The sequence below is a fragment of the Aspergillus nidulans genome, chromosome V (genome assembly GCF_000011425.1).
Source record: "Aspergillus nidulans FGSC A4 chromosome V".
NCBI lineage: Eukaryota > Fungi > Ascomycota > Eurotiomycetes > Eurotiales > Aspergillaceae > Aspergillus > Aspergillus nidulans.
In genome coordinates this window covers 209,568-236,536 of record NC_066261.1, presented here as the reverse complement: position 1 = coordinate 236,536, position 26,969 = coordinate 209,568, and the positions used below count along the sequence as shown (strand labels likewise).

General features: G+C 51.9%; 10 protein-coding genes across 10 annotated transcripts, besides 1 other annotated feature; 4 read left to right on the top strand and 6 right to left on the bottom strand.

The window, feature by feature from the left end:
* Nucleotides 1-26,969: part of a sequence feature (contig 1.151 1..72894(1)) that runs on past both edges of the window.
* Nucleotides 2,202-4,859, top strand: ANIA_08365 (uncharacterized protein; the record flags this gene model as incomplete). The annotated part of the gene is made up of 6 exons (XM_676542.1): nt 2,202-2,452; nt 2,534-2,804; nt 2,856-3,198; nt 3,278-4,195; nt 4,488-4,753; nt 4,791-4,859. 6 exons carry the CDS (start codon nt 2,202-2,204, stop codon nt 4,857-4,859), a joined length of 2,118 nt encoding a protein of 705 aa, XP_681634.1.
* On the bottom strand, nt 5,951-6,710 carry ANIA_08364 (uncharacterized protein; the record flags this gene model as incomplete). The annotated part of the gene is made up of 2 exons (XM_676541.1): nt 5,951-6,455; nt 6,517-6,710. The coding sequence occupies 2 exons, from the start codon at nt 6,708-6,710 to the stop codon at nt 5,951-5,953; spliced, it is 699 nt and encodes a 232-aa protein (XP_681633.1).
* Nucleotides 7,596-9,730, bottom strand: ANIA_08363 (histidine phosphatase family protein). Its single transcript, XM_050612122.1, has 3 exons — nt 8,955-9,730; nt 8,737-8,850; nt 7,596-8,678 (listed from the first exon to the last, which is right to left on the bottom strand). The coding sequence occupies exons 1-3, from the start codon at nt 9,556-9,558 to the stop codon at nt 7,804-7,806; spliced, it is 1,593 nt and encodes a 530-aa protein (XP_050468075.1). The 5' UTR covers nt 9,559-9,730; the 3' UTR covers nt 7,596-7,803.
* Nucleotides 10,465-11,481, top strand: ANIA_08362 (uncharacterized protein; the record flags this gene model as incomplete). Its single annotated transcript, XM_676539.1, has 2 exons — nt 10,465-10,942; nt 11,015-11,481. 2 exons carry the CDS (start codon nt 10,465-10,467, stop codon nt 11,479-11,481), a joined length of 945 nt encoding a protein of 314 aa, XP_681631.1.
* ANIA_08361 (uncharacterized protein) lies at nt 11,696-14,127 on the bottom strand (the record flags this gene model as incomplete). The annotated part of the gene is made up of 3 exons (XM_676538.2): nt 13,324-14,127; nt 11,767-13,270; nt 11,696-11,717 (listed from the first exon to the last, which is right to left on the bottom strand). Exons 1-3 carry the CDS (start codon nt 14,105-14,107, stop codon nt 11,696-11,698), a joined length of 2,310 nt encoding a protein of 769 aa, XP_681630.1. The 5' UTR covers nt 14,108-14,127.
* ANIA_08360 (NADPH-dependent oxidoreductase) lies at nt 16,019-16,876 on the bottom strand (the record flags this gene model as incomplete). Its single annotated transcript, XM_676537.1, has 1 exon — nt 16,019-16,876. One exon carries the CDS (start codon nt 16,874-16,876, stop codon nt 16,019-16,021), a length of 858 nt encoding a protein of 285 aa, XP_681629.1.
* On the top strand, nt 18,764-19,094 carry ANIA_11602 (uncharacterized protein; the record flags this gene model as incomplete). Its single annotated transcript, XM_050612120.1, has 2 exons — nt 18,764-18,853; nt 18,945-19,094. The coding sequence occupies 2 exons, from the start codon at nt 18,764-18,766 to the stop codon at nt 19,092-19,094; spliced, it is 240 nt and encodes a 79-aa protein (XP_050468074.1).
* ANIA_08359 (flavin monoamine oxidase family protein) lies at nt 20,494-22,005 on the top strand (the record flags this gene model as incomplete). Its single annotated transcript, XM_676536.1, has 6 exons — nt 20,494-20,809; nt 20,845-20,973; nt 21,069-21,236; nt 21,267-21,396; nt 21,445-21,809; nt 21,977-22,005. 6 exons carry the CDS (start codon nt 20,494-20,496, stop codon nt 22,003-22,005), a joined length of 1,137 nt encoding a protein of 378 aa, XP_681628.1.
* ANIA_08358 (protein CYP530A3) lies at nt 22,060-23,809 on the bottom strand (the record flags this gene model as incomplete). The annotated part of the gene is made up of 3 exons (XM_050612119.1): nt 22,060-23,316; nt 23,372-23,587; nt 23,675-23,809. The coding sequence occupies 3 exons, from the start codon at nt 23,807-23,809 to the stop codon at nt 22,060-22,062; spliced, it is 1,608 nt and encodes a 535-aa protein (XP_050468073.1).
* On the bottom strand, nt 24,247-26,501 carry ANIA_08357 (uncharacterized protein; the record flags this gene model as incomplete). Its single annotated transcript, XM_676534.1, has 6 exons — nt 24,247-24,653; nt 24,719-25,014; nt 25,091-25,143; nt 25,261-25,514; nt 25,581-26,318; nt 26,351-26,501. 6 exons carry the CDS (start codon nt 26,499-26,501, stop codon nt 24,247-24,249), a joined length of 1,899 nt encoding a protein of 632 aa, XP_681626.1.

The following is a 26,969-nucleotide window of genomic DNA, read 5'->3' as shown; positions in this document are numbered from 1 at the left end:
GGATCAGGGATCTGCCCGGAAGGAGATTACAATGGTCCATGATGGAAGTTCTTACGTAGGCATTGGGGAGAATCATTGGTGACCCAGGGCATTGCGGGCACGACCGTCCACCCCTCTTGATGCTCGAGGCTAATGCTAGAGGGCCGCTAGATGATATCAGGGATAATGCAAAGCGTGGACTGAGCATCGGTGCATGCTAATAATCGTTCTTAGCGTGGGCTATCGCTGTTATCGCCGCGCTTTCCCGAACAATGGTGAAGCATAGTGGATTGACGATATTGAAGGCACATACAGTGGGCTAGCACTAGTCGAGCTGATGGCGCTGCGCAAGGCTGCTGCGACTTTGCGCCGCTAGGACTCAGATCCCTCTTCCAGTCCGTTGGCAAGCTTCGAAACAATATTGATTGGGCACACCAACTTATAGATTGTGAATAACAAAGATTGTCCCTCACCTGCTCCTCTGTTCCAGCCTTGAATTGTCAAGAATTTGTTGACGACTGGTAATTGCTTTTCCATCCCCTCCCCGGTCCCCTCTTCCACCCGACATGGCTGCCATCGATGTCGCTCAAGGCCCGGGTACGGCAGAAACGCAATAGAAACAATGAGCTCACTCGCAACAGTCTTTTGTGGCGCAAACTATCGATCGTCTCCCAAGAAATGTTCTAGACCAGATGGCATGGATCAGGCCCACCACAGGTCAATTAAAATTGGAGTAAACAGCCGACCAGTGTGACAGCTTGAATGACGTTCTGATAAACTGGTGATCAGAAAGTATCCAAGCATTACGCTCGAATGCATGCTGCCAACTATCATAGACACTTCTCAAGTAGACGCTAGAGACCAGACACTAAGTCACTGCCACTGTCACTCGTCAACTCGTCACGAGATTTATGCCACATATGCATTCGTTATGCTGTTAATTACATAATCTGGCGGAATTGATCGGAGAGTTATACCCACGTGCCGCATTACGTATTTCAGCCAAGACCATACATGGAGATAGGAAAGTATGAGATACGAATGGCGAGTCAGCTAGCAAACCAGCGTGAAGCGCCCTGCTAGTCGGAAAAAACAAAGTAAAAAATGGAATGGAAAAAGAACAAAAATATGCGCGTCTGGCTCGGCACCATGAATTAGAAACGTGATTTGGTAATAAAATATACGATATGTAGGACGAGCCTGCCAGAAGTCCTGTCGCGTGGGATGCTAATGCTTCCCTGCATCCAAGACGGCCATCTGACGCACGCACTGCTTGGCCGCAGGCTTCTCGTGGTCAAGCCTGCATCGGGTTTTTTGCTGGGTGCTTGGCCCATGCTTGCCATGCTTGGGTCCTTAGCAGCCAGGCGGGCCCACTAAGATGCTCCACTGCAGAATTTTCATCTTATCTGATCCCTCGAGCCTATGTTTCATCCCTGCCGTTCCACATTCGCTCACGAAAGTCAATTAGATCAAGTACAGTTGGGATCCTGTTCATGCTGATCAAGGGCGATGATCTGCCTCTTCGTCCTTAGACTGTGATCCCCGCCTAACCCCATTATCCATCCGTCCATCTCCATTCTTCTTCAAACGCAGGCAAAGTCGGGTTAAAGACGCAGGGAGCAGGGTGGGCTGTCTATTGCACTGTTATCCTCGGGTAGACGCACCTTGTCCACGTCCAGTGTGGATAATCTAAGCGAGGTCAGCTGTCGACTTCCTAACTGCCCCGATACTCTGCCAGTGTGGGGATTGCTGGCGCCAACGGGCCTATGGTATGATGCAGCCGGCTCTCCTCACCCAACGGACTCATAGCCGGGGCCTCCCAACGATTACGATCCCACGCGCCGTGGAAAAGCGCATCTGATTAGATTATCTGCAGTAAACCCATGTGTCCGAGGTGGGGATTCTCGGCGGACTTGACGCTGTAGACAGTTAGCCACGATCAATATCTAGACAAATAAAAATCCGTGATGGCTTCAGGACCCCATGTCAGCCCACTCTGCCCGGATCTCATTACGCAGTCCTTGCTTTAGCCTGCCCCAGCCGACTTCGGAGCGTCCTGCGCTGGTGGATCTCCGGTCGAATCGTCGTGCTGTAGCTGGTGAACTGGGAACCGGCGCCCGTTGCTCGGCCGCTATAAGGGCCCCTCCACCCGGCCGTGCCTCTTGCTCACGTCTGAAATCTGAATCTGAATCTTATCAGATCCCGGATCGTCGCCAGAGAAAATGCCAGTCAGGGCCAGGCTTCGCGCGGCGTTCCAGCGCCGCGCCACAGACGACTCAACCGCTGAGGTTCCCGTCGCCGCGACCACTGCAGACAAGCCCGAAGTCTCTCCTGAAGCCGGTAGGGGTGCTGAAGATGCTGTCGCAAATCCCCAGGATGAGATTCCGACCGAGGACGCGCAGCGTGGTGTGCACGAGGTCGAGGCTGTCACCCTGACCTGGAGCAAGGCGTCGCTGATTGCCGTTTTCATCAAGTATACTCACCACCCCTTTTTCTCTCTTCCTTTAGGAAAACGGGAAGAGTAAAAGTCATTATATTAATGCTTTGTGTGTAGTATCTGGTGCCTCTACTTCGTCAACGCCTTCCAGTCCTCCATCATCAGTAACCTGCTTCCCTACGTGACTTCCGACTTTGAATCGCACTCGCTTCTGACGACCATCTACGTCGTCGGCGACTGCTTTTCGGCAGCAGTCTTCATCCCGCTGTCCAAGATCCTAGATATCTGGGGTCGCGCCGAGGGGTTCCTGTTCATGACCATCCTCGCGACGCTGGGCATGGTCATCATGGCCGCTTGCCATAACCTGGCGACTTTCTGCGCCGCTTATGTATGTCTCCTTAATTGTTAGTCCACGCGCCATTCTCATGAGATATGAAAGGTCTTCTATACAATCGGATTCAGCGGCATGACCTACTGTATTGATGTCATCACCGCCGACTCCTCCAAGCTCAAGAACCGAGCCCTCGCCTACGCGTTTACGTCGTCCCCCTACATCATCACTGCTTTCGCAGGCCCGAAGGCCTCCGAGGACTTCTATGCGCTGTACGGATGGCGCTGGGGTTTCGGTGTCTTCAGTATCGTGTTCCCCATCACCGCGGCGCCGCTGTACGTCCTCTTCAAGTTGAATTTGAAGAAAGCCAAGAACCGCGGCGTTCTTGCTAGGGAGTCCAGCGGGCGCACCTTCCTGCAGAGTGTCTGGCATTATATTATTGAGTTTGACGGTATGCTTTTCTCTCAGCTCTTTTCAGCTCTTTTCTACGTTCGGTGCAGGGGAAGAATGTTTACTGATCAGTTCTGTAGCCTTCGGCATGTTTGTCTTCTCTGCCGGTCTGGTCATCTTCTTCCTCCCCTTCGATATCGCCGACAGCGCCCCCAACGGCTGGGGAACTGGGTACATCATCGCGATGATCGTCGTGGGCGTTGTTATGCTGGGCATCTTCATCCTGCACGAGGTCTATATTGCTCCTGTGCCCATGCTCAAATTCAGCTTCCTGTGGAACCGCACCGTCGTCGGCGCCTGCTTGCTCGACGCCACCTACCAGATCTCCTACTATTGCTGGGCCAACTACTTCACCTCTTTCCTTCAGATCGTGAATAACCTGACACTCGCTGAATCTGGATACGTCAGCAACACGTTCGACGTCGTCTCGGGCGTCCTTCTCTTCGGCGTCGGGTTCCTGATCCGCAAGACAGGCCGCTTCAAGTGGCTTCTTTACATTGCTGTCCCGCTGTACATCTTCGCCCAGGGCCTGATGATCTACTTCCGCCGTCCGAACCAGACTGTTGGTTACTTGGTGATGTGCCAGATCTTCATCTCTATCGGCGGGTCGATCTTCATCATCATCGAGCAGCTGGCTATCCTGGCCGCCGTGGACCACCAGCACATTGCGACGGTCCTGGCAATCTTGAATGTGGTCGGCACTATCGGGGGCGCCATGGGCAACACTATCTCCGGCAGCATCTGGACAAATACATTCCGCAAGGCGCTTATTCGGTACTTGCCCGAGTCAGCGATGCCTGATCTCGATATGATCTATGAAGACTTGGCTACCCAGAAGAGCTATGCCGTCGGGACTCCCACTAGGCTTGCTATTCAGAAGGCGTATGGGTATGCTCAGACGAGGATGCTGGCCGCTGGTGTGGGTATCATGTCTCTGTGCTTCGTCTGGACCATCATGATTCGGAACATCAATGTCGGCAAGATTGCGCAGGTCAAGGGTATGGTCTTCTGAGCACATCGTGCTCAAGAGCCATCTCATGCTTGCATTGCTTCGCGCTTGATGCTTCGAATCCTTATTCCTTGCATAGAAGCCTCCTATCTTGTTATGGGCTAGGCCAGGTGCTATATGTATAGCTCAACAACATTTAAACTAGATTAATGCAATATTTGTTCGTCCAAACAAAACTGTAAAACTACAACTCGGGCCCGAAATTCATAGGCCATTCAGACGTTATCTGTCGGACACGCTTCACCCGTCTCTTATACATCCACTCTAAGTATAGGTAACAGGACAGACGGCCGCCTCAAAGCCTATCTTAACCACCGCAGCTTTCGTTCTCCGCCTACACAACGACAATACTGCCGCTCTCGCTGTCAAACGTAAGCTTCTGTTCCACACCTCTCAAAATCTCACAATGACCATCGCTAGCTGTTGCGCGGACCAGCATTCTACCATCGCGATCCCCATCTTCCACATCAACTCCGTCCCCATCAAGGAACAGCGAAGCAACTGCTCCATAACATCCTCCACAGCTAGCATTTGCGTGTCTGACAGCGTGAGTCCCGGACATAACGACTGACTCGACTATCTAGGTATCTTGCCACGGATTCCGTAACGCCGAACGGCGCCGCAAGATGCAGGCCTGCGACTTCGCCAGGTAGTTCATTGTGGTAGTGGCCGGATGCTTTTTGGGCAGCTGTAAAAGCCTTTTTTCAGCAGCAGCTCTTCTCATTTTGTGCTGGAGTAGTGATAGAGCCAGCTTTCTTGCTTGGGCTGCAGCTGGCGCTACACTATCCGCGCAGTCCGTTACACCAGCTTTTCGCAGATGATACTCCCAGCTACGTGCCGCACAATCATAGAATGCGTCCGATTTGAGCCTCTCCTCGAGTCCCCCCTCGCTGGTACAAGGTCCCGTTGGAGAAGCGTCTGAAAGAAGGGTTTCAAGACAGGTGGCTGCCAGCAAACCGTGTGCGTCTGGAAACCATGTATCTTGCGTGAGATTTAGGTATTCACGCAATGTATGATGAATGAGGGCAAGTCGAGCTGTGCTGTTTTTCTTACTGGTTTCTGCTCTAACGAGCCCCCGCAAGCGGAAATCATGTCATCGAGTTCCAGGACATTTTCTTCGACATCATCAATAGAACCAGTAAAGACTGCCAGCGCACGCTGCACTGTCGGAACAGTGAGTTCCTGCTGCGAACAGGCTATCAATAGAAGAAATGTTCTCGCTATTTCAGCAGACGCCGGATTGGATACAGGCGCCGCTGTTATTCTCCTTATATAATGTGCCCAAGCTGCCTCATATACCAGTGACTGTACCCTTGCCATCTTGGGATGGCCTGGGTTTTATGCATTTCTCGGTTGCCACGGTGTCTTCTGCATGCTTATCATGTCATAATACAGCCGCGCCAGGCGGAGTCTTGGGAGATTAATATTAACTCTCGTGTTAGATGGCGGGAAGCATTGTGATGCTTGATATAGACAACATACCTGCCATTGGCTATCATGGCGAGTTTCATTTTTATCATCTCTCGGTAAGCATGGAGTAATGGCACCCCTGACCTCGATATGCCGCGTCGACGTATGCTGCGATGTCTTTCTCTCTTGCGCGTATTTCGAGCGCTCTGCTTGCGCTAAATCGACGAGTGATGTCAGGCAGCTCTCTCGACGTAACTAGTACATTGAAGCCGTGTTTTGCTTGGAGTGGTAGTATAACGGACAGAAATTGCTCACGGCATCCATCGGCGGTTTGTCACTCATCCAGTGCGTCAACGACAATGAACTGTCGCGATTGCAGGCCAGCTGACTCGTCCAAGCCTTGCACTAGAGCATTAACTGACGGCCTTTTCCTTTCCTTCCTATGCTTCTGGTATAGATATCTGATTAAACTGTGTAGGTGTGTTGCGTTTTCAGATAGCTGTCTCAGCAGTGTGGCGAGCAGATGTCGTATTGTCTGCTTTTCAAGGCGCATATGATTGAAATAAATATAGGCGACGCTGCAGTTTGGATCGTTCTCGTACTCTTCTTGGGGGTAATCGACAACAATAGATGCAATGGTAGTCTTCCCTGCACCGGCGATACTAGGATAGAATAAGAGTTTGCCAGGACTCTCCACCCAGTCCTCAAACTCCAGTGTTTGGAGGAACCATCCGCCAGTCCCAGGCTCGCGCGGTTCCAAATTATCATTCTGCTGCACGCTGTAGTCGTCATTCGTATGCCAATCCAACACCTCACAGATTTCTATCTCCGCTTCAAGTCTGATAGCCGGTAGGATTGAGCAGGTCCTTCCCATAGGCAGCAGCCGTCATTGCAGCATACCCCCGCCACTCGTCGGTGCTGTGCGAATCCGCATGGTCGGATATACCACGTTTAACCAGACAGGGAAATTGGTCCTTCAACCCAGCAGCTCCCGTATCGAAACATAGTATGTCCGTCTTGCTCGCAAGCTCATCTCGCCAGAAAGGGTTCTTCATTATAGTGTTGCCTGAGCCAATGGCATCGTAGTGGATCATTGGGTCGTCCAGTCTCTCTGATCGATCATGGCGTTCAATCAAGACTGACGAGCCCGTACCCGCGCAGCACCCCGGGGCGTCAGCACAGAGGAGTTGGTGCGTTATATAGCTTAAGTAGCTTATCACTATCTAGATTCGGCCGTCCAAACTCGTCTTCATATGCGGATACCGCTCAATGGTGCGGACGTTTGAATGAATAGGATTCCCCTGCATTTTATGTCTCGCCTTGAGGGCAATGATTCGCCTTGAGGGCAATGATTCGCCTTGAGGGCATTGATTGGCCTCTGTAGAGCCGTCAGCGGCTGCTTTACCTCTTTGCAAGTCTTTCAATAATCCGAAGTTCTTTATCGAAGAGGGCTTTGGCGGCCGCGTAGTCACTTGAAGAGGCGCAGATCCAGCCGACGTGTACATTTGGACAGATCCGGCCGCGCCAGGCATGACCCAAGAGGAAAGACTAGACTGTAGCTTATATGCAAATATTTGTCCTAGTGATTTTTTCAAAAGCTATGTAGGTAGAAGACATGGATACCCTTCGGGTTTCTCGATCAGGCACCAGCATCTTATATTATAGCTAAGCGCTTGCAAGAAACCGTTCCTAGAGGAGAGCATGTTAAGCCAATCATCTGCAGGTGACCAGGATGAGAGCTCTGCGCCCAACCAGGCTCTAACTTATGCTAACCCTTTTTAGCAAGGAGGAAGCGCCCCAACCATGCGTTACTTTCAGCGGCGTCATGCGTGGTGGGCGCGAAGGGAGCAGAAGGAAAAATAGTAGAGGAAGTACTGGACTAGATATCTCAATCCAACCAAAATAGTCGACTTAGGGCGGACGGGCCTACTAGCCGGGGAAGCGCGGTACCGCGATTGACACTTTTAGTTGAAGACATAGTGAAGAAAGTGCCACCAGTAAGAATTATGATCTGCAACAAATCTAGCTTATCATACATTTTTGGGTAGGTCTCAATAACGACTCTGGAGATGGCCAAGCAAGCTACTCGCTTGAATAGACCCCCAAGATAAAATATCTGACTCTTTCAAGAGCACTTCCAATCCCCCTCCCAAGAAAGAAGAATAGGAACAGCTGCTGATGAGAGTCTTAAGCCGGAGGAGGAACACCATCACCAACCTGTTCGCCAGTAGGGTACTCGCCGAAGCAAGCCCTCTGGTACTGCGCGCGCTCCTTCAGAGTCGGAACTCCGCTCAGGAACCCTTCCAGAGGACAAAAGCCATTCACCGCGTGCTCACAGCCAACTAGGCCCTTCAGAGGAAGAGGTGCGCCGTTCAAGAGAAAGCGGATGTACTTAGAAGTACCGGCACCAGCAGACTTTAGGAGGGGATTCGCATAGAGTACCGGATCTAAAGAAGTGAAGGAGGTATTTGCCGGGCACGTCCAGACCTCAGACATCATCCGCGCGCCAAAGGGAGTCATCTCGCTAAGGCTGAAGGTGCGATTGGGTGCATGGTCAACGTTCCCTGGAAGGCCATGGGGCCCGAACCTGAAATATTGGAGCCCCAGCGCGGAAATCACGGAGAGGATGATGTCGTCGTGGGACATGTCCATGTAGAACGGTTGGTCTAGGGGGAACGTGGCGGTATTGTCATCGAGGGTGGCGTTGATGCTGGTGTCGCTGGTGGTAATAAGCTGGTTCTGCAGTCTCGCGGCTAGCTCGAGGACGTAGCCGATGCCCTGAGCACGGCCAGTAGGGGAGCCGTAAGCGTAATCGCCGTAGTACTGGATATCTACGTTGTAGGCAAAGTCCTTCCATTCCTGTTCGGTGAAGAGACTGCAGAATGCCGAGGCGCCGAAGCTAGTATACTCGTAAGCGCACAGATTCTGCATAGCTAGGATATCAAATGCTGTCAGGTTGAAGTCGCTGGGAAGGTAGGCCGATAGACGGGCAACAGCGTTTTTTGTATACCGCGGGATGAATACATATGCATCGTCATCACTAAGACGCGTCCAGTCAGTGTCTAATCTCATTAATCTCATCCCTTGGAACAACGCTTTCTCACCCTTCCGTCATGTCACCGGGACACGAGTCATACGAAGCAAGAGTATTGTTAGAGCCAGATTCCTCGGGGATGACTACAAGATCGTATTGCTCATAGGAGCTGTTGGCGCCACTGTTGCCGAAGAAGCCACCTGAAGTCATCAGCCATCAGCATTTAGCAATCAGCAGTTAGCAATTAGCTAAATTAGAAGAAAATAAAAATAAAAAGAGCTTTAGAGAACGAGGCTGGACTTACTGAGCCACCAACGCGCACTCTCCAGAATCCGGGCCTGAGAAGTAGTGCGGAATACAGGCTTGGGACGAGCAGTGCCATTTGGATACACATTCAACGACTCATCCCAAGCAGCCACATGGTCACGGTCAGGTCGGTAAAGCAGTCTGCCGTACTTGATCCAAAACTCTGCACCCGAGGTGGCTTCGGTCGCAGCGCCAGTCACCATAAGTGTGTCTTCACCCAGAAGATACTCCCAGTCATTCAGGAAGCTCAAGGGGCCCGTGGCCACAGGCCCCTTGACCGAATGGGTCTTGGTGTAGTTGGCCAGCTTCGTCGCGAAATCTTCCATACCTTCACCATCCAGAGGATAGCCCGTAGGGTATCGCTCGGCATGGCGGTGCAGGACGTGAACTTGGGACAGCTCGCAGCCTTTGGGGACCCCCTTGGGGACCCCAAAGCTGCCTGCATCCTTGTAGGGGCTGAGATTGGCCCAGCTTCTGGTCATGTCGAATCCTGATGCATAACTGACTCCCGTCGGGGCGGATGCTGGGACAGACGGAGACGCATGAGGGATTGCAGTAGCCAGCCCGGCCCCAGCAAGCAACGCGGCATAAATTGTCCTCATGGTGGCAAATCAAGCCCAAGTTCGAGCAATGGACGTAATGATAGTCCCCGCGAGAAGCTCAGAAAAGTGCTATTTCCTCTGAAACAGCTGAATTCAACGGTAGATCTGCTAACCAAGCCTCGCCCTATAGATCGGCTTGGATTCATTCCAGCTCCAAGAATCTTGGCCGCACCTGCCGCAGCTTTTATTTTACTATTTTTTTTTTTTTTTTTTATTTTAATTACTCCAAAGCAGTGGACCCTTCCGGGATCGGACAGGTAATCCGTACTGTCTCCTGACTGTGCACAGGCAGACCAAGAACAGGAAAAACAATCTTCCAGCCAATCAGAGCAGACTAAGCCAGAAGGGGCCGATCATAATTACGAAGAGGTACTTTGTAGGAACCTAGACCGTTTCACGCACATCTGCTGGTGCCGGTGAAGGTGAAGATGTTTTCTCAACGGACGCTTGAAATAATTTTATTTTATTTTATTTTTTTTTTTTTTTTTTTTTTTTTTTTTTGGCTGGGCTTCAAGGATGAAGGTAGCGGGCATGATTCAGCTCCTCTGGACTGTCTCTGATTAGCGGTGCCAATACTTTATATTCGCTTAGCCCACTCCGCCAGCAATTCGGGCCGAGGATCGAGAACCGAGGACTGAGCTACCCCAATCCATCGGTCTCTGGGCAGATCCTCACATTTATGAATTGAATATAGCAGCCCACAGCTATGATCCGTGAAAGATGAGACAGGAGGCTAGTGATATATAATCGAAGCCGAAAAAGCCATGCGGCGGCTGGGCAGATTTTCCCGTGCTTCGCCGGGGTGCGGGCGAAGCTGTCACGCGATTGAAAGGAGCTCAACCTCTTTATCAACCCCATATCACGTTGGAAATCCACTTCTGTTGTTACCGATATCTTCATCTGAGGATGGCACCCTTCATCCCGCCGCCGCCGAGCCCTGACAAACCAGGCACCCTCCCCCCTGATACCGGGTCCGCAATCCCCATTCCCATCTCCCCGCCGCCCTGGACCCTGCGCGCCAGGTCCTGGACGTTCCTGTACACCTCCAGCTCCCCAAACGCGCCTCTAGAAGCCAGCTCGCAGAACCCAAACAACACCCCCGAAGTGCTCCAGTCGGTCCTCCCAGCAGGGGCATACCACCCTTTCGAGACCATCCACGCCTCCGCTCTGCAAAGGCTCAGCGACGGCACCTCGCAATTCCGAGAAACATGGTTGAAAGCCGTCATGATTGTCAGATACGAAGAAACCGACGTCGGGCCATATGACGAGTTGGCTTTCATCCCGGGTAGAGCGGCGAATCCAGAGACGGGGAAGAAGGAGATAAGAATCAGCAGTATTTATGTTTCGACGGATGCGAGTGTCTGGAATGGGAGAAGGAATTGGAGTACGAATAACCTCTGTCCTCCACCAAGAGGGTATACCCCGTAGTCGGCGCTGATATATTCGTTTTTGCTAGATATTCCCAAATACCGCGCACGCTTCGAGTTCACCCCTGTCGGAGCAGACACCGCGTTGCGGGTGTACCACCCCGAGAATTCACCTGCACCCTTGGACTCAAAGACGCCCTTCTTCACAGTCCTGCTGAAAAGCTCGTCGCTGCCGAGACTCCCCCTACCGCGACTTGCGCCGTTAACGATCGCCCAGCCACCGCTGGCGAAATCACGATGGCCGCCGGGTATTCAGGACGCCGTGATCGCGACCGACGATCCCGAGAATGGACGGGAGAATCAGTGGTTGAATATCACGCCGTCGTTCAAGGGAAGATGGGGACTTGCATATGCGCATACTCTAGAAGAAAAGGACGGGAAGGAGACATTGCAGTCGCATGGCGATGGATTGGGGTTTCCCAAGGTCAAGCTCCGGTGTCTTGGGGGCTATTTTGAGGGGGAGATTGAGTTTGGAATTGCAGATATTGTTGGTTGATTAGCCTATATTTCACCGTGAGATACCATGCTTATGCATTGTACATCAACCTTGCTATTCACTCGCTAATTGCAGATATTCGTCATTGCATATTAATAGAACCCCGAAAGCCAGCTCTTCCTCATCGCCAGTTTGCGGTACTCTCTCATTGCCGGACTATCCCCGGGCTTGGTTTCATCCATATCGATCTCCGTCATTGAAACAGTCTTGCCGCTCATGGGCGTGCCCTCCTCCGCCTTGGTCCTTATATAATAGTGCTCGTCTTCTTCCTCCATAGCCACATACCATCGTTCCCCGAGCTGCTTCCCAGCCGGGCCGGATCCACAAGCGCCCTGCAGCTTCGTAGTCGACGGACTATTCATTGCAAGGGCAAATAGATTCTGTGGCTCTGTGAAATCCGTGATCTGCTTGCCTCGGATCTCCAGAAGCATAAATGCAAGACATAGAGCGCTGGTGAAGAATGCAAAGAGCAGGATTGGGTAAAAGATGCCCTGCCATTTCTGAGTGCCGCCGGAAGCATACTCGATTGCGCGCAGTGTCGCATTGATGTATTGTTTTTCAGGGGTCTTGAGGATGTTGGTTTCTGGGTAGGTATTTGTGTAGTTCCAGAATGGGACGAAGGGGGCATTGGCCGAGGCCATCAGCAGCGTGTTCCCTGCTAATACTGCCAAGGCCTCACTCAAGGTTGGCAGCTTGGGATTCAAGGTGCGCGCTGTAGGGGCGAACTGCATAAGCAATCGGGCGTTTGCGGCCGCGCCATCTGTAATGCCGGCGTTCAAGGAGAGCGTGAACGACCATTCGGATGCTATATACATCCAGTCGTTTGCCCATGACTCGACGGCATCAGGAACGCGGAGGTCGTATTGCAGCGGCTGGTTCTCGTTACAAACGGTGTAAAGGTGTGACCCGGTCGCTGTGGCTTTGTAGCGGGTTGAGCAGCGGGTGGACTGCTTTGCTTTCAGCCTGCAAAGGAAGTACTCTGGTTTCGTGCCATTAGGGCTGGCGCCCAGCAGGAAGATGGCCCCGTTACTGTACGGCGAGGTGACATTGACAATGGTATTAAACTCTTCGGGCAGCTTGCCGAAGACAGGCGCGTACTGGTCGGGATAGTCTGGCCCAAACTCGAAGATATCGTCGACGACGGTACGGTTGTGCCAGTGCTCAATGTTGGGGACGTCGTCGGGCACATTTGTCGTCCAGCTGACTGCGTTGAAGTTGCCGTGGTTGGGCCACTCATTATACACGATCGGTGCGAGCTCAGTGGCGTTCATGCCCGCGCAAAGGACATTGACTGCCGGCGAGGGGACGGACGCTTCCAGCTCGTACATACCCTCTCCTGATTGATCCTTTGGCTGGATAATCTTGTTGTCGGGGTGGTTTGCCGCGCCAATAATGCCGCCGTGGGGCATCGCTGCGGTAACGTTGTGCACGATGCGGCCGTATTTCTCTGCCAGATCCGCTATGCTCACTCTATCGACCCAGCTGCCCTCGACTGTAGTATTATCGTAGACAGACCCGGTAGGACGGGGTCGGGACGCGGCGTCGGTAGGGCTGGGTTGAATGCCCTCCGCAATGGACGCCCATTCTTTAATGAATGACTGGTAGTTATTGTAGGCTTGGCCGGCGTGCTGCATGTTCAGACAGGTTGTGTTCCTGAACTCGAGATCGTCTTGGATTGCAACGGGGGTCTCGCAGTTATCTGCGAGGTAGTCAGCGTTGGCGAAGGAGGTCCAGACGTTGCCGACGATGACGCGCTCCTCGACTGCGCCCCATTTCAGCTTCGGGGTCACTGTTCTGTCAGTGTAAGCCCTTCAAAGGTAAGGTTGGAGCGTAGCAATTTACCCAGAGCCTCAGCAGCGGTGGTGTACAGCATCGCCACCACTGTTGCCGTCAGCGTGATTGCACCCAGGATCGTCCATCCTGAGTAGCGCAGAGACTCCCAATGAACGATCAGACTCCCCGGCTGCATGATCCAAGTGCGCATGCTCATATCAGAGATCGAGATTCCTCGCGACCCCTTGGTGATGGCCCGTCGCGTGAGTACCTGCCCCAGGAACGCGACACATACTGTCACGTAGGCCAGCTCGATGGTCTTCGCGAACAGAGTGCTTAGCAAAGTGGCCGTTGACGCGGCCAGTTTCCCATCAACACCAATGAAGCGGCCATACCGAGGTTTGATAAATGCAACGACGAGATAGATGCCCGAAAAGATGGTCGAGTAGAAGGCGAGCACGAGGATCGTAGCGGGCACCCAGGACAAACGACGGTGGACGATCGTCTTCTTAGTCGGACACTTGACCAGATGTGATTGCGATTGCGATTGCACTCGCGAATGCGACCGCTCGCGCTCGCCCAAGAGGCTTGTCTCGGAGTTTACGAACCGTGACGAAGCAGGATCAGGTGTTGTTGCTGTTGTCTGTGTTGTATCGTAGCTCGTCGACCGCGAATGGCCGGCGGGCTGGCTGATCCCCAGCCCTACAGGCCGGACGGGGTGATCGTCCGCCTCGTCATCATTCGGGGCATGTTCGTATCGAATATTCGACCGGTCGCCGAGATCAACTGGATTCCAGGACGAGACAAACTCGGGCAGTGGAGGGAGGCGGTAGTCTTTGGCGGCCGGAGCCATGGGGAGCTCGTGGCCAACAGTTGGTAGCAAAACGGTTGCAGATGAAACGAACGGAACGGGCGCTAAGTCACAAAGATGGGAAGAACGCCTTGTTAAATGTTGGGAGTCTGAGCTGACCTGGTTGGTCGTCTATGCGGTGGCACAGCCCCTTTGCATCCGGGTGGTCATCCTTCAGCCTTGCGGGATCCGCTTGAAAGAGCGCGAGCGGGGACTTCCCGTCAGACGAACACTGGATTAGCTTCCGGAGTCAGACATCTGGAGAAAGACCCCTGGAGGTCTCAATTTCGTGTTGCATTCAAGGCGATTGAGGTTGATGGACTGAAGATTGCGTACAGAATACATAAACGTAGGGTTCATACCCCAGGCGGCGGAGGCGGGCGCCCTTCTCAGCCTTACTGTTTATCAGTGCTATAAATAACTCCAATCCCACACGGCGAGTCAGCAGGAAGCATTTCTTATTCCAGTATCGAAGCCTAGAACAGCTGAAGGATTATTCCAGACCGGCGGGTACACGCAGAATAAGCCGGAACGAGTCCGTTCGCTGCTTGGGGCAGGCTCGCGAGCCGAGACAGCGTTCCTATTCCCAGCACATACCCTTTGTCCTCAATTGGCATAGCCTTCAATGTGTTTAGTCCATGGGAGGATAAATATAGCGCTTACGGTGCAGCAAGGTCAAGGCCAATGAGCCAGGCGGGTCTTGCATTATTGTCTGTGAAGTACAAACCTAGCCCCATGACCAACCTGACAAAATATGAACTGTATATTCATCATTGACTGAACAAACCAGCACCTCGAGACAAATCAATAGTTCGAGACTAATCAATATCTAAGATAGACAATAAATATGTTAAAGCCCAGTCAAAGCCCGTCTCACTAGCTACTGTATCTGACCATAATGGCTGCATAGGAGTACCCCACAGGTAGCCGTACATAATAATAGTGCATCAGTCTCACTGGCTAGTCATGCTAAGGTGGGGTCTGTGCCTACAAGGCGAAAATATGCCAAGTGCTCTTGGTGCTTTGCGCTATCTGTGAAACCGTCACCCATAACGCTGTTATTGTATATGGACTTGCCCTCTGTAACCGCAGTAAGGGGACGGGAAAACAAGCAGCTTACTCAGGATCCAGCGTAAGGTAACTTGATCAAGTTTGCTGCGAATAATTTTTCCAGGAGAGCATGCCAGTAGCGGGCAATTTCCGATCTGCAGGGTGAGTCTAGTGTGGAGACTGCTCAGCTTTCAAGGCAACTCGTGCAAAAATAAAGGCACAAAAGCCCGCAAGTTTGATGTTAAAATTACTACAATCAGAATTTACGCATAAGCGAACCATATCATCTCCAAACATATGTGTTCTCCGCTTAAAGTTGGAATAGGGGCTGGGAAAGAATGACTGCTATTAGCGACTTGCATGATTCATTTAAGATCAGGTACTTACTGGTTTGCAGCAACATCTCACTCGTCGGAGACACGGCATAGAATCAGCAGCTTATCACCGGCTTCCTTTCCTCAATAGGTTACGTGACGAAAAAGACGATTATACTATGTGCCTTCTGAGGAGGTCCGCTCCGAGTTATATAGAAGCGTCTCAGTCGGGATTTGCTGTATGCGTTTCTTTGGCTTTAGGGTCAATGCGAGTCCCGCCGATTGCTCTACAGCACCAGTAAAGAGGACAGGGGGTTTTTTTTTATTTTGAATTACTGGTCAGCACACTGGGATTAAAGTGTCCTACTAGACTCAATAGAGCCAGAGTCTCCGCCTGGTACAGAGAGGTGTTTAGTGATGGAAAAACCGACGAGATGGAATGCATAAACCAAGTCTAAACAAAGCCTTGTATACATAGTGAGTAGGAAGCTTCAATAATCTACACGAAAAATAATGAGAGTTAGCAAATACCAAGGGGCATTGTACAGATCTAATTCAGACCAAACCCCTGCCGCTCCAACAAGCCCCTCATACGATCCCTCCCGTCCATTCTCCCATCAGCATTCCACTCGGCAGCAAATCTACTCCATGGTTTCCGACCAAGCATCGAATGAAGTGCGTAGTGCTTGCTCAGCACGTCATCAAACATCGCCACATTCTCGTCCTGCCGCTGTTGGTTGCTATCCCAGGTTTCATAATGGAGTATCTCCCTCATCGGCAGCCGCGGCTTGATATCCTCATGCGCTGTCGGGTCCGCATACCCAACAGCCAACCCGACAATTCCAAATGTCTTCTCGGGGAGATGAAGTAGTTCGACCAAGCTCTCAGCGTTATTTCTGACTCCGCCCACCATACAGATTCCCAGGCCAAGCGACTCAGCTGCGATGGCGACATTTTCGGCCGCGATTGAGGCGTCAACGACACCTGCTATCAGCATATCGATCTTCTCGAGCGGCTTTCCGGCCGTTCTGTACTTGTCTATTACGTTTGCATGACGGTGTAGATCTGCACAGAAGATCAAGAATAGCGGCGCTTGTCGTATGAAGTCTTGGTTTCCGGAGACTCGCGCGACGGCGTCTTTGTGCTGCGGGTCATGGATTGCGACGACGGACCAGGTTTGCAGCATTGAGAAGGTGGAAGCACTTTGGCCGGCAGCAATAAGTGTTTCGAGTGTCCCGGGTGGAAGTGGCGTAGGCAGGAATGCGCGGATTGACCGGTGCTCGAGAATTGTTGAGATCGTTTGTGGGACGGATTGATTGGAGATATGTAAGGATTGACCGTCCTGATACCGGCGTTCAATTAGACCGCTGAGGTCTTTTGGTGTTGCTGGCGGGGTAGGAGTGTCCATTCCTGCTGAATGCGCGCTTCACTCTTATTTTCGCTCTCTGAGGGTTGATTGATGATGGCCGTCGGGAGAAATCATGATCTTTATAGCTACTGCGCGTTAACACCATGTATGGAATCAAATCGACAATGTATACTCGTGTTTACAAATCATACATTATTCATCATTCCAATTCTGATTATGTAGGTCACACTGAATGGGCATCTGATGCAGTAGAGTAATCATGCATAGGCTGTCTGCAGGCCTTCGAAGCCGAATGCCCGAATTAGCCGGGCTAAGAGAGCTAGCAGATAGTACAGTAGCCTATTGGGCTGCTATATAGGCAGGGTATATGCATGAATCAAAAAAGCATTGCATATCCGCAGCCTGTAGGGCACAGCCTTCTCGGCCGACATGAACCCTGTGCTACAGCAGTTGTATTGGCCTGCCTTACCAATACAGTGCAGGACAAGAACAGTGTCAACGAACGTAGGACACCTCTATCCTCTATTATAGACTAACTTAGTGGAAATGTTAGAAGACAGCTTGAGTGAGTCTCGAATATATTGTGTTCAATAGGCAGACAACTCGCCAACCGCCTGCGGGCAGGGGGGTTGCGCGTAGAGGCGGCCGCAACCAGGTCGGCCTGATCCAATTCCAAGTAATACAGCGAGCCACAGAATGCCGATAAGACTCTCGCGCTAGAAAGAGCACAAGAGTAGAAGAAGGCACCTCTAGCAAAACTTACGGTGTATCGATGGCTTCTGCATGTCCGCTTGGAAAGACCGCTCCATGTACAATCAATAAGGGTTCTAAGACGTCAAGATACCGGAGCTAATAGATCTCCTCGTTTCTACCTAGCTTGAGGTGGAAGTTGTCTGCTTTGCTCAGAAAAGATTAATTTGGATCGTGATCACATTGAGCTTATATCATTTGTTTATATCAGGCCAGACCTGGGTACGATGGATCTATGTTTGGATATACTTGATTTCTTTTACTGTTATAAATTCCGTGTGACATATATCATCATTCTTGCAAATGATGAATTGACAGCGACATACTCTTCTAGTATGGTGCGGCGATTGTATATGCGAAAAGAGTCCTGACTCATCCACTGTTGCCTCTATAATTTAGCCAGCGCCTGCGTCCGGCACTTGACAGCAAGCCCATAACTATCGGACGAAAAGGTAATGGTCGTCCCCCTAGGAAGGAAGAATAGGTCGCCTGCCTTTACTGTTGCTGTGTTGCCAGTCTCGTCGCGAAAATTGAACTCCCCTAAAAACCATCAACCTATGATTAGATATCTAGGGTATGGGTACAAGTAGTATATATACCTTTAACTAAATAGCAATCTAGTCATACTCGTACGCTGGGGTAATGGATACAGGCTCTTCTCTATACGGAACCAAGCGCCGACGATGGGATTTGGGATTTTAGTGTTTTGAGTGCCTAGCTGATCGGCTAGCGAAATGACGACATTTGTAAGCCTAGGACAGCGAGTGATATTACTGCATTCAGCGCCGTTGTCGAGCCAATGTTGACTGCATCCAGAAGAGCAAGGAGACCGCTTGTGGCTAGGATCGCTCTGACCGGCATCTGGGTGTCAGGGTGAACTTTGGCAAGATGATCCTGAAAAGGGAGTGCTGCAGGGAATTCTGTCAGATAAAAATGCATTTATCTGTCTGATATGAGGGAACCTCACCCTTATCTCGCGCAGGCGACCATACCATCCTGGCAGCCGACGCAATCAACGCAATCGTAGCCAGCAGAGCAGTCACTATCACGACCAGAGTCATCACGCTACTGGCCACTCGAGATTTGGTGACGCCCCGGAACATATCGATGAATGGGTGCCCTGTAGGACTGCTCAGGCCTTCGTCTATATCTCCCATGCAGAATAAAAGGGCAATCATGAAGGCGAACCCCATGACCCCATTCAGCAAAACCGAGCCTAGCATGCAGAATGGGACTTCCATTGCCGGGTATGTCATCTCTTCGCCGGTATGTATCGCGCCGTCGTACCCTACTCAGTCAAAGTCAGCCCCGTACTACATGCCAGAGATACAGGATGACAATACCCGTTAGAACATAGCAACTGGAGAGCATTCCAATTGACCATGCTATTCCATCACTCGACCAACCGGAGCTATTCAGAAATGTAGTGAAGAAAAACTCGGCAGAATGCCTGTCAGGAGAACAAACCCACAGGACCGTAAAGATAGCGATAAAGGCACAGACATGAATTAGCAGAGACATGCTCTCCACCAGGGACAACAGACGGTTACCCCAGATATTGATTGCTGTTTGAGCACAACGAGGGCCATCATATAAGGGTCCACTGCCATCGTTCCATGCCGTAGCTCTCGTAGTTGAGAACTATGGACCGCTGAAGCATTGTTGCCGCAAAAAATGGGGCACTCGCTGCGAACGAAATCCATCCGAACGTGCCTATGTAGGTAAAATCTGTTCTCAGCGAAGAACCTTGACTGCGCAAAATGGGGCTTAGCATACCCATCCAGCCAACAGTCCAGCTTAGAGCGTTTCGGAATTTCTGCGGCACCAGAATGGCAGTGAAATGATATTGACCCCCGGCAGTCGGGGACCTGCTTTATCAGATCTTGGTGAACACAATATTAGGTCTGACACCTTACATTGAGGCCAGCTCAGCTAGCGATGCAGCAGTTGCTAAAGCCCCTACTACCGCCACTTTACCGGTCAGCGGGCTGTTTGAGACGAGCATAGAAAAACCTACGTAGATATCCGTAGACCAATGATACAGGTCCTCCACTAACCAATGCCGACACATCGTACTGTCACAGTGTTAGAAAGGGGGATATCATTAGCTAGGGACGCTCAGTGTACCTGGACAGCGCTTCCCATGTCGCCATGCGAACGACAGTCATGGAAAGAATCGTAAGACGAGAAAACCCTTTCTACAGCAGAAACAAACTCAGCCAGCCATCATAGACGGCGATATGGTTCAACATTGGTGATTTATCTTTACCTCGAACATCTTACCCTCACAGCGGCTCTTGCTCCGCTCCATCTCGACAGGCAATACTCCGAGACTTTTTACGGTATCGGAATCCATAATGAGAGAGCTCGAGTCTGTGAAATGGTGTTGAGGAACTGTGCTTGTCAAGAATGAAGGGAAGTATGTGTAGCTTTATGCTGCTGCATAGCTACATCACCGGGCTTTCCGATACCAGGAGATTCTGTTCCTTATCTCTGCCCAGAGTGACGGGCTGGGGGCGAACGAATCAAGAATCTAGGTGCACGAAATGCGGAGACTGCGCGCAGTCAATGTTCCGCTGATAGGGACCTTCTTATGCCTTAAGGCACTTCAGAGCGCATGCTGCGTCTGGCGTCAGATACTGAGGCCCGTCCTGATATGGCAAAAAAGTGCGTTGAGGGCAGTGATGCGATTGGCCTAATCACATGCCCCAATCTCCATTGCCCAATTGAAGAAGCGCAGCGATCTTTATCAGTGCTTAGCCTGGCCTTTCGGAATACTACATGATTTCCGAGCTCGTTCATGCCAGACTGGCTTGCACGTATAAGAACCGTGAGCGGGATTGCGAGGTCTTGATAGAACACTACTAGCTTGTGGTTTTAGCATTTCCGTACCTAATAACAGCAAAATGCCACGCACGAAGGAGGGCTACATGTGGACTCCGACCAGCACGACTGAGGGCCTGATCACCGATGCCGTGCAGAAGAGCACTCCGGCATCAGGGATTAAGGCGCAATACGACGTTATCGTCATCGGTGCCGGGTTTGCGGGCCTCATAGCCGCCCGCGACCTCTCCCAGAAGCACAACTTGAACGTGCTTCTCATCGAAGCCCGAGATCGTATTGGCGGCCGTACCTGGACAGCCAAGGTACTTGACGAGGAGATCGAGATGGGAGGACTTGGGTGCATTGGGAGCAGCCTCATCTTTATGCGGAGCTTCGTCGGTACGATCTGCACCGCAATCTCAAGACATCCGCAGGGATGATTACGCCGGAAAGACAGGCTTTCAAGCCCGGCTCTGGGAGAACCGCAGAGCTGTCAATACCAGGATCTGGTGATGTGTTGGGAAAGGTTGCACAAAAGGTCTTTTCCATCGATGGGATGGATAGTAGGGCTCTCTCCCGCACGACCCCCTACGTGAGCCTGCCCCCGGGAAGCAATATGACCATCTTATCGTGAGAGACCGACTGGATGCTTTGACAGAGCTACCTCAGTGGGGCAAGGAGCTGCTCGAGTCTAATGTCAATACATTCGGCAGTGCGCCGGGGCAGCACATCGGGTTTGTGGAGGCCCTGCGCTGGTATGCGCTTGGCGGCCATAGCATGGGTGCAATCTTTGAAAAGGCTGGCGTCTATAAACTTGCAAATGGAGGTATGACATCGTTTGCGGCAGCAATCTTAGACGAATACAGAGGGGAAAGGCTCTTCAATACTGCCGTGTCTGAGATCGATAATCTACGGAACAGTGCCCAGATTACAACGAGGAGCGGACAGATATTCACTGCAAAAGCTATTATAACAACCGTTCCATTGTACGCCTTAACCTTTTTCTTGATATGTAACTATGCTGACTCCGTTAGGAACTGCCTTGCCGATATTAGATTCAACCCCCCCGTCTCTACCCTCCGACAAGCTGCAATAGCACAAGGTCATATTAACAAAGGCGCAAAGATTCACTTCAAACTCTGCGAGACCCTACCAGGCTGGTTCTGGACGAGCAGTGACTCCGCCCACTCGAGCTTCGTCTTCGCCTTCTCGGACCATAATGGAACTCAGCCGACGGGCCCGTCAGGCACATGGTGCATCGGATTCGGGTTCAACGGCAAGCTGAATGACAAGAAGGATGCAAAGCACATTATCAGCGAGTTCAAGAAAAATGTTAATTCGGGTGTTTCCGTTGAGGCATACGCGACCCACGACTGGATGAACTACCCCTTTGTCAAAGGTGTCTGGGCTTGCTGGGGGCCAAAAAGTGCAAGCAAGTACCTGGCCGAGTTGCAGCAGAGTCATGGGAGAGTTGTCTTTGCAAGTGCAGACTGGGCGGATGGGTGGAGGGGGTTCGTGGACGGAGCCATAGAGCAGGGCCAAGCTGCTGTTGGTAAAACTTTGAAGATACTGAGAGGAGATGGGCATGTGGCTAAGTTTTAGTGAATGATGATGGTATATTGCATGACTATCCACGTAAAAGTACCTCTTCAAATCTTGATATCGACAGGGGCGACTACCCACTGCTTCGTCTCCGAATCCAGTTCCTTTTCAGCCTGCCTCCACTCGTTCCTCACCATCTCTGCCCTCTTTTCGTCCCGAGGCGTGATAGTTGCAGGGAACTCCTCTGGCATACAAACAAATCCCTGTGTCAAGCGTTCCTGGTCTGGAATAATCTCCTTGCCACTTGCGTCCTTCTTCGGCGAAATGTTAAACGCCCACAGAATTCTACTCATTCCCAAGAACAGACTGCGCTCCGCAACATGGATGCCTGGACAGATCCTGCGCCCGGCACCAAAAGTGAAAGCGTCGCGCTTGGAGGCATCTGGATTAGCAGCTGCGTCACCGAGGCTCTGTGTGTCGTCTTTATACCGGTCTGGGTTGAACTGTCGCGGGTTGGGATGTCGCTTCTCGTCGTGGTGGATGGCCCAGACATTGTTCATGACACCAGCACCCTTGGGGATGAAGTAGCCCATGTAGCTGTCATCCTGGGTGACGGCATGAGGAACGGCTCCGAGGATAGTGGTTGGCATCCAGCGAAGGGTCTCCTTCATGCAACTGCGAATGTACTGGAGGTCGGCGAGGTCATCCATGACCGGCAATCGGTCCGGACCGATAACACGGTCAATCTCAGCCTGGGCTTTGCGCTGAATCTCAGGATACAGCAGCATCGCCTGGACGAATGCGTAAAGCGTGCTGGAAGTTGTATCCGAGCCCGCCTCCAGCAGCGTACCAGATATGTACGCCGCCTGGTCATCTGAGAACCCTTCCTTCTTTTGTACCTCGTACATGCCCTGACAGAAACAGGGTTTGATGTTCTTGGCTTCAATTTCTTCCTTTGCCTTCATCCAGTGCCCCTTGTACAGGCCCATCTCGTGCTTATGCAACTCCTTTGCCTTGCGCTTCGTCGGCACTAGGAAATCGGGTAGCTTTTGCAGCAATGGAAAAAAGTCCAAGAAGGCCGCCGCACCGGCCTGGTTGATCTCCGCAAACTCGGAGAAGCCGTCGAAGAGCTGCTTCATCTTTGGATCTTCATAGGTAGGAGTACGCCACCCGAAGACCATGGTTGTTGTCAGCGCATTGGAGTACCGTCGGATATGCTTGAGAAAGTCATCTGGCTCGGTGAGGAATTGGTAGAGCATCTGTTTATTCTCGAGCATTTGATAAGGAATGTAGTTGCGGCTTGTTGACACATTAAGGAGCCCGTGAACCATTTTGCGCATGATTCGCCAGGTTGGTCCATAACCCTGAAATCACCTTGTTAGCAGGCCCTAATTGTAAAGTGACCAATTGAGACAATACCATCATAAGCATCCGCAGCCCTCCGCTGCACAGCTGCTGCCCAGTATACATCTCCTGTCTGTGCGAGTAGATTCCACTCCGTCGGTCGAGGAGCTCTTTGACTGCCTCATCGCTGGAGAGGATGATCAGGCATTGTGTGCCCAGCATAAGACTGTATATCGGCCCGTACTCCTTGGCCCATTTTGCGAATTGTAGATGGGCGTCGCGGGAGGGCATCTGTTCGCAGTGCTTGTTAGCCAGCAAGCCTATATGATTTGACCGGCATGCTATGCCTGCCGTGTTGCTGAAATGAGGCTATCCGACCTGATGGATGTTGCCCAGCAGAGGGAGCGTTGGAGGGCCCGGTGGGTAGTTTTTGGGCCGACGGCCGATGAGGGAGAGCCGGAAGATGAGAGCCAGGAGGCCGGCGATAGCCAGGATTGGTGTCAATGGGAGCATCGTGAGAGCCGCATGTATCGGGCAAAGGAGTATAGAAAAGAGAGATGAATATATGAACTCCTGAGGGAGTGGTTGGAGTGGGATGGATTGCAGGCACAGGACCCAACACCGGAGAGGGATATTGTTTCAATATTTATGTCCATGGGTCTCTCCCATTGTTACCAGGGGCCCGTTAGCTTGGAACTACCAAGCACACCGGATCGACCAGCGAAATACCCCGTTCAGACTCAAGTCGGAAATGGGGGTGGGAGCGGGTGGGAGAAGGCGCGGCAGCGGAGCGGGGTGGGAGGGTGGGAGGATCAACACGATCGTGGCCCATAGGTGACACAATATGGCATATGAATAAGATGCAAGGACTCTGAGCTCACTGGCTGAGTCGGGCCTGTGGTTATTGTAATATGAGTCGATTGATATAGCCGACTTTATACAAGAATGGCTCATCCCGCAAGCCTAAAATCGGACAAACTGAGGATCAAATCGTTAACCTGCCTCATACTCGTCTGATCGTACTTGTTCAAGAACGAATCCAAGGGCCCGTCTTCAGACCGCTCCAACCCTTGTGCTGCAGCTTCCCCTGCCGCGTTTCGTGGAGTGAGTTTGTCTGTCATGAGATTCGCCAGCAGCCAGTATTCGGGGCAGTAGCTAAAGAAACCAACGCGCTTCCACATCTGGTCTGGCCGGATATGATTGTGGTCTACCGTGACGTGAGGAGACATCCCCGGTACAAGGGCGGCTGTGAATTGCTGCCAGACGGCTTTCCAGTTGCTCAAAGCATTGTGAATAGGCGAGGAGAGTTGCAAGGAGCCCCACGAATTCCGGTACTGAAAGATCAGAGAATGAATAGCTGCGGTAGATCAGTTTAGGTTAACACAGTTCGTGATAACTGCAGCAGGAATGGTGGGCTCATACCCGATGTCAGAGCGAACAAGTTCAATGGTCCTAACCCCGCTAGGGCGTCACGGACAGTTACCTCTAGACTCTCTCTGCAGAGGGTCTGAAACGCACTACAAAGAGACACTTTCCAGTAGAGGCTCTCCGACGGCAGGAAAAGATGGATCTTCTCGTAGCACTCATCTGCATTCATTGCTTGGAAGCACGCCTCTGGAAGGGCAGTGTGGATCTTCATTTCTTTAATCACCATCCGCGGCGGGAGATTGTTGAAGATGGTGAAGGCTGTGTCGAGCAAAAATGTCCATGTCAGAACCCTAATAAGGTAGGTTAGTTGTCGTAAGGGATGAGGATGTATAGATTGATAAGTGGGCAACAGCAGGGCTTGCGCACCTCACGAACTCTTCACGAACGGCAAACTCTCGCCAGTCGAATTCAGATCTGGTCTGTTGGCTATAGTTCAAGTGTCTTGCCATGGGGATCCCAATATCTCTCGCTGTCTGCTCAAATGTCAGTCCTGCTATCCAATTCCCGCCACCTTATAAAGTTCCCGGGGAGCTTACTGAGACGAGCGTCGCGAACCGGTTGCGACGCACTCTACGCTTACTCGCGTCATTGCCCTCCCATGTCTGGTACAGGCAAACCATGTACGCAGCCTGGAGCGCCTGTATCTTATTTCGATGAGCAGATATTTTTGCCGACGAGAAGAATGACAAGTCGCTGTTGAAGTCCTCGTCAATAAAGACCAGCTCCTCGACGCAGTTGAACCACATTCGGGCGTTTTCGTTGTCTGACGGGTCAGGGGAAACGCATGCTCCTATACACACATTCAGTAACGCCTCGATAATGAGGGAAAATCGGGGGAGGGGGAAGGCCAGCTCACCGATGAGTGCCATCGTGGCCAGTACGGACGGTTTCGCGTCTACAGGGTCAAAACTCGGTCGGTGGACGATATTCACATGTGGATGCCATATCGCCCAGTATGACTGCAGATATTTCCGCAAGTTCGATGGCGAAAAGAACTGCAGGCACATCTGCTCTAGGACCGGCGACCAGTCGAGCGTCACTGCGCTATTACGCGGCTTGATCATGACCACTTCTTTCACGAGCAGCAGGATTTGATGGGTCTTGAGCGAGAGGGAGTCGTCCAGCCAGGTCCACGAATCTTCCTGTGACCAGGAGAGCATCTGCTCTCGTTGGTATCTGGTCCCACAGTCGAAACTGTCCACAAAACCGGTATTGCTGGTGAATCGATCAAGGAAACGCAGCGAGGGCGCATAGCTGGCCTCCATGGGCGGCGTTCGCAGGGTCTCGCTCTCGGTCGTCATGGTGAGGAAGTCCTGCCAGCTGAGGCTAGAGTAGTCGAGTCCCTCTGGGAAGAAGGGAGTATCTGAGGGATTGGGCATAAAGGCACCGAGCTGCAGGTCAGGATCGGGCAAGGGCATCTGGAGGGCCGTTGTGGATAGGACATCGGCCTCGAAACTGCCCATCTCCGAGCCCATATCGAGCGCATCACTGTGAGCAAGCGATTGCGAATCGTCCTTTTTCTTACGATGGACAACAGCGCTATCCGAATAGGAGCAGTGCACCCCCTGGCTGAAGCACCGCTGGCACGGATGCCCTGAATTGCAAGCTTTCTTCAGCCGAATGCACCTGGTACAGGACCGTTTCCGTCCGGTCGTCTGGCTCGCATCTGAGACCCTACCAGGACACGTCCGCAGGTGTCGCTTGAGCACGTCGGTCCGCTGGAAGCTACTGTCGCAGCTGGCGCAGCGGTGTGGCCGGTCTGCGGTATGCGTGCCATTGTGGCGCTGGAGATGCTCTCTGCGTCTATACCGCTTTAAACAGATCCGGCATTGATACTGTCCAGGGTCCATTTGGTCCATTTCGCTAGAATTCGTGTGCTGAGGTCATGAGATGGTCCGTTCGTGGTGGTTAAGATCTGGGGAAAGTGAGTGATGACATCGTCAACGCGCCGCGCCAGGCAAGTCTGGAGAAGCAGCACAGCACGGGGGTGCGGGGTACTGAGCTCAGGGCTGGGCTCTGGTTTGGCGAATGAGATTGAGCGCAGCGCAAGAGATTTTCAAGCCTCGTTCCAATAAAAAGAGTTGGTTCTGGCCACCGTTTGGCCACTTGTGGCGTCTGTTATACTCCACTCCACTTCCTCCCGGGGACTCGCGGGTTCTACTACGCACCCATTCTATGAACTGAATTACTGTAGAAATTGGTACTCGGGGAATCACGGAAAATACCTGGCAATCAGGTACATAAG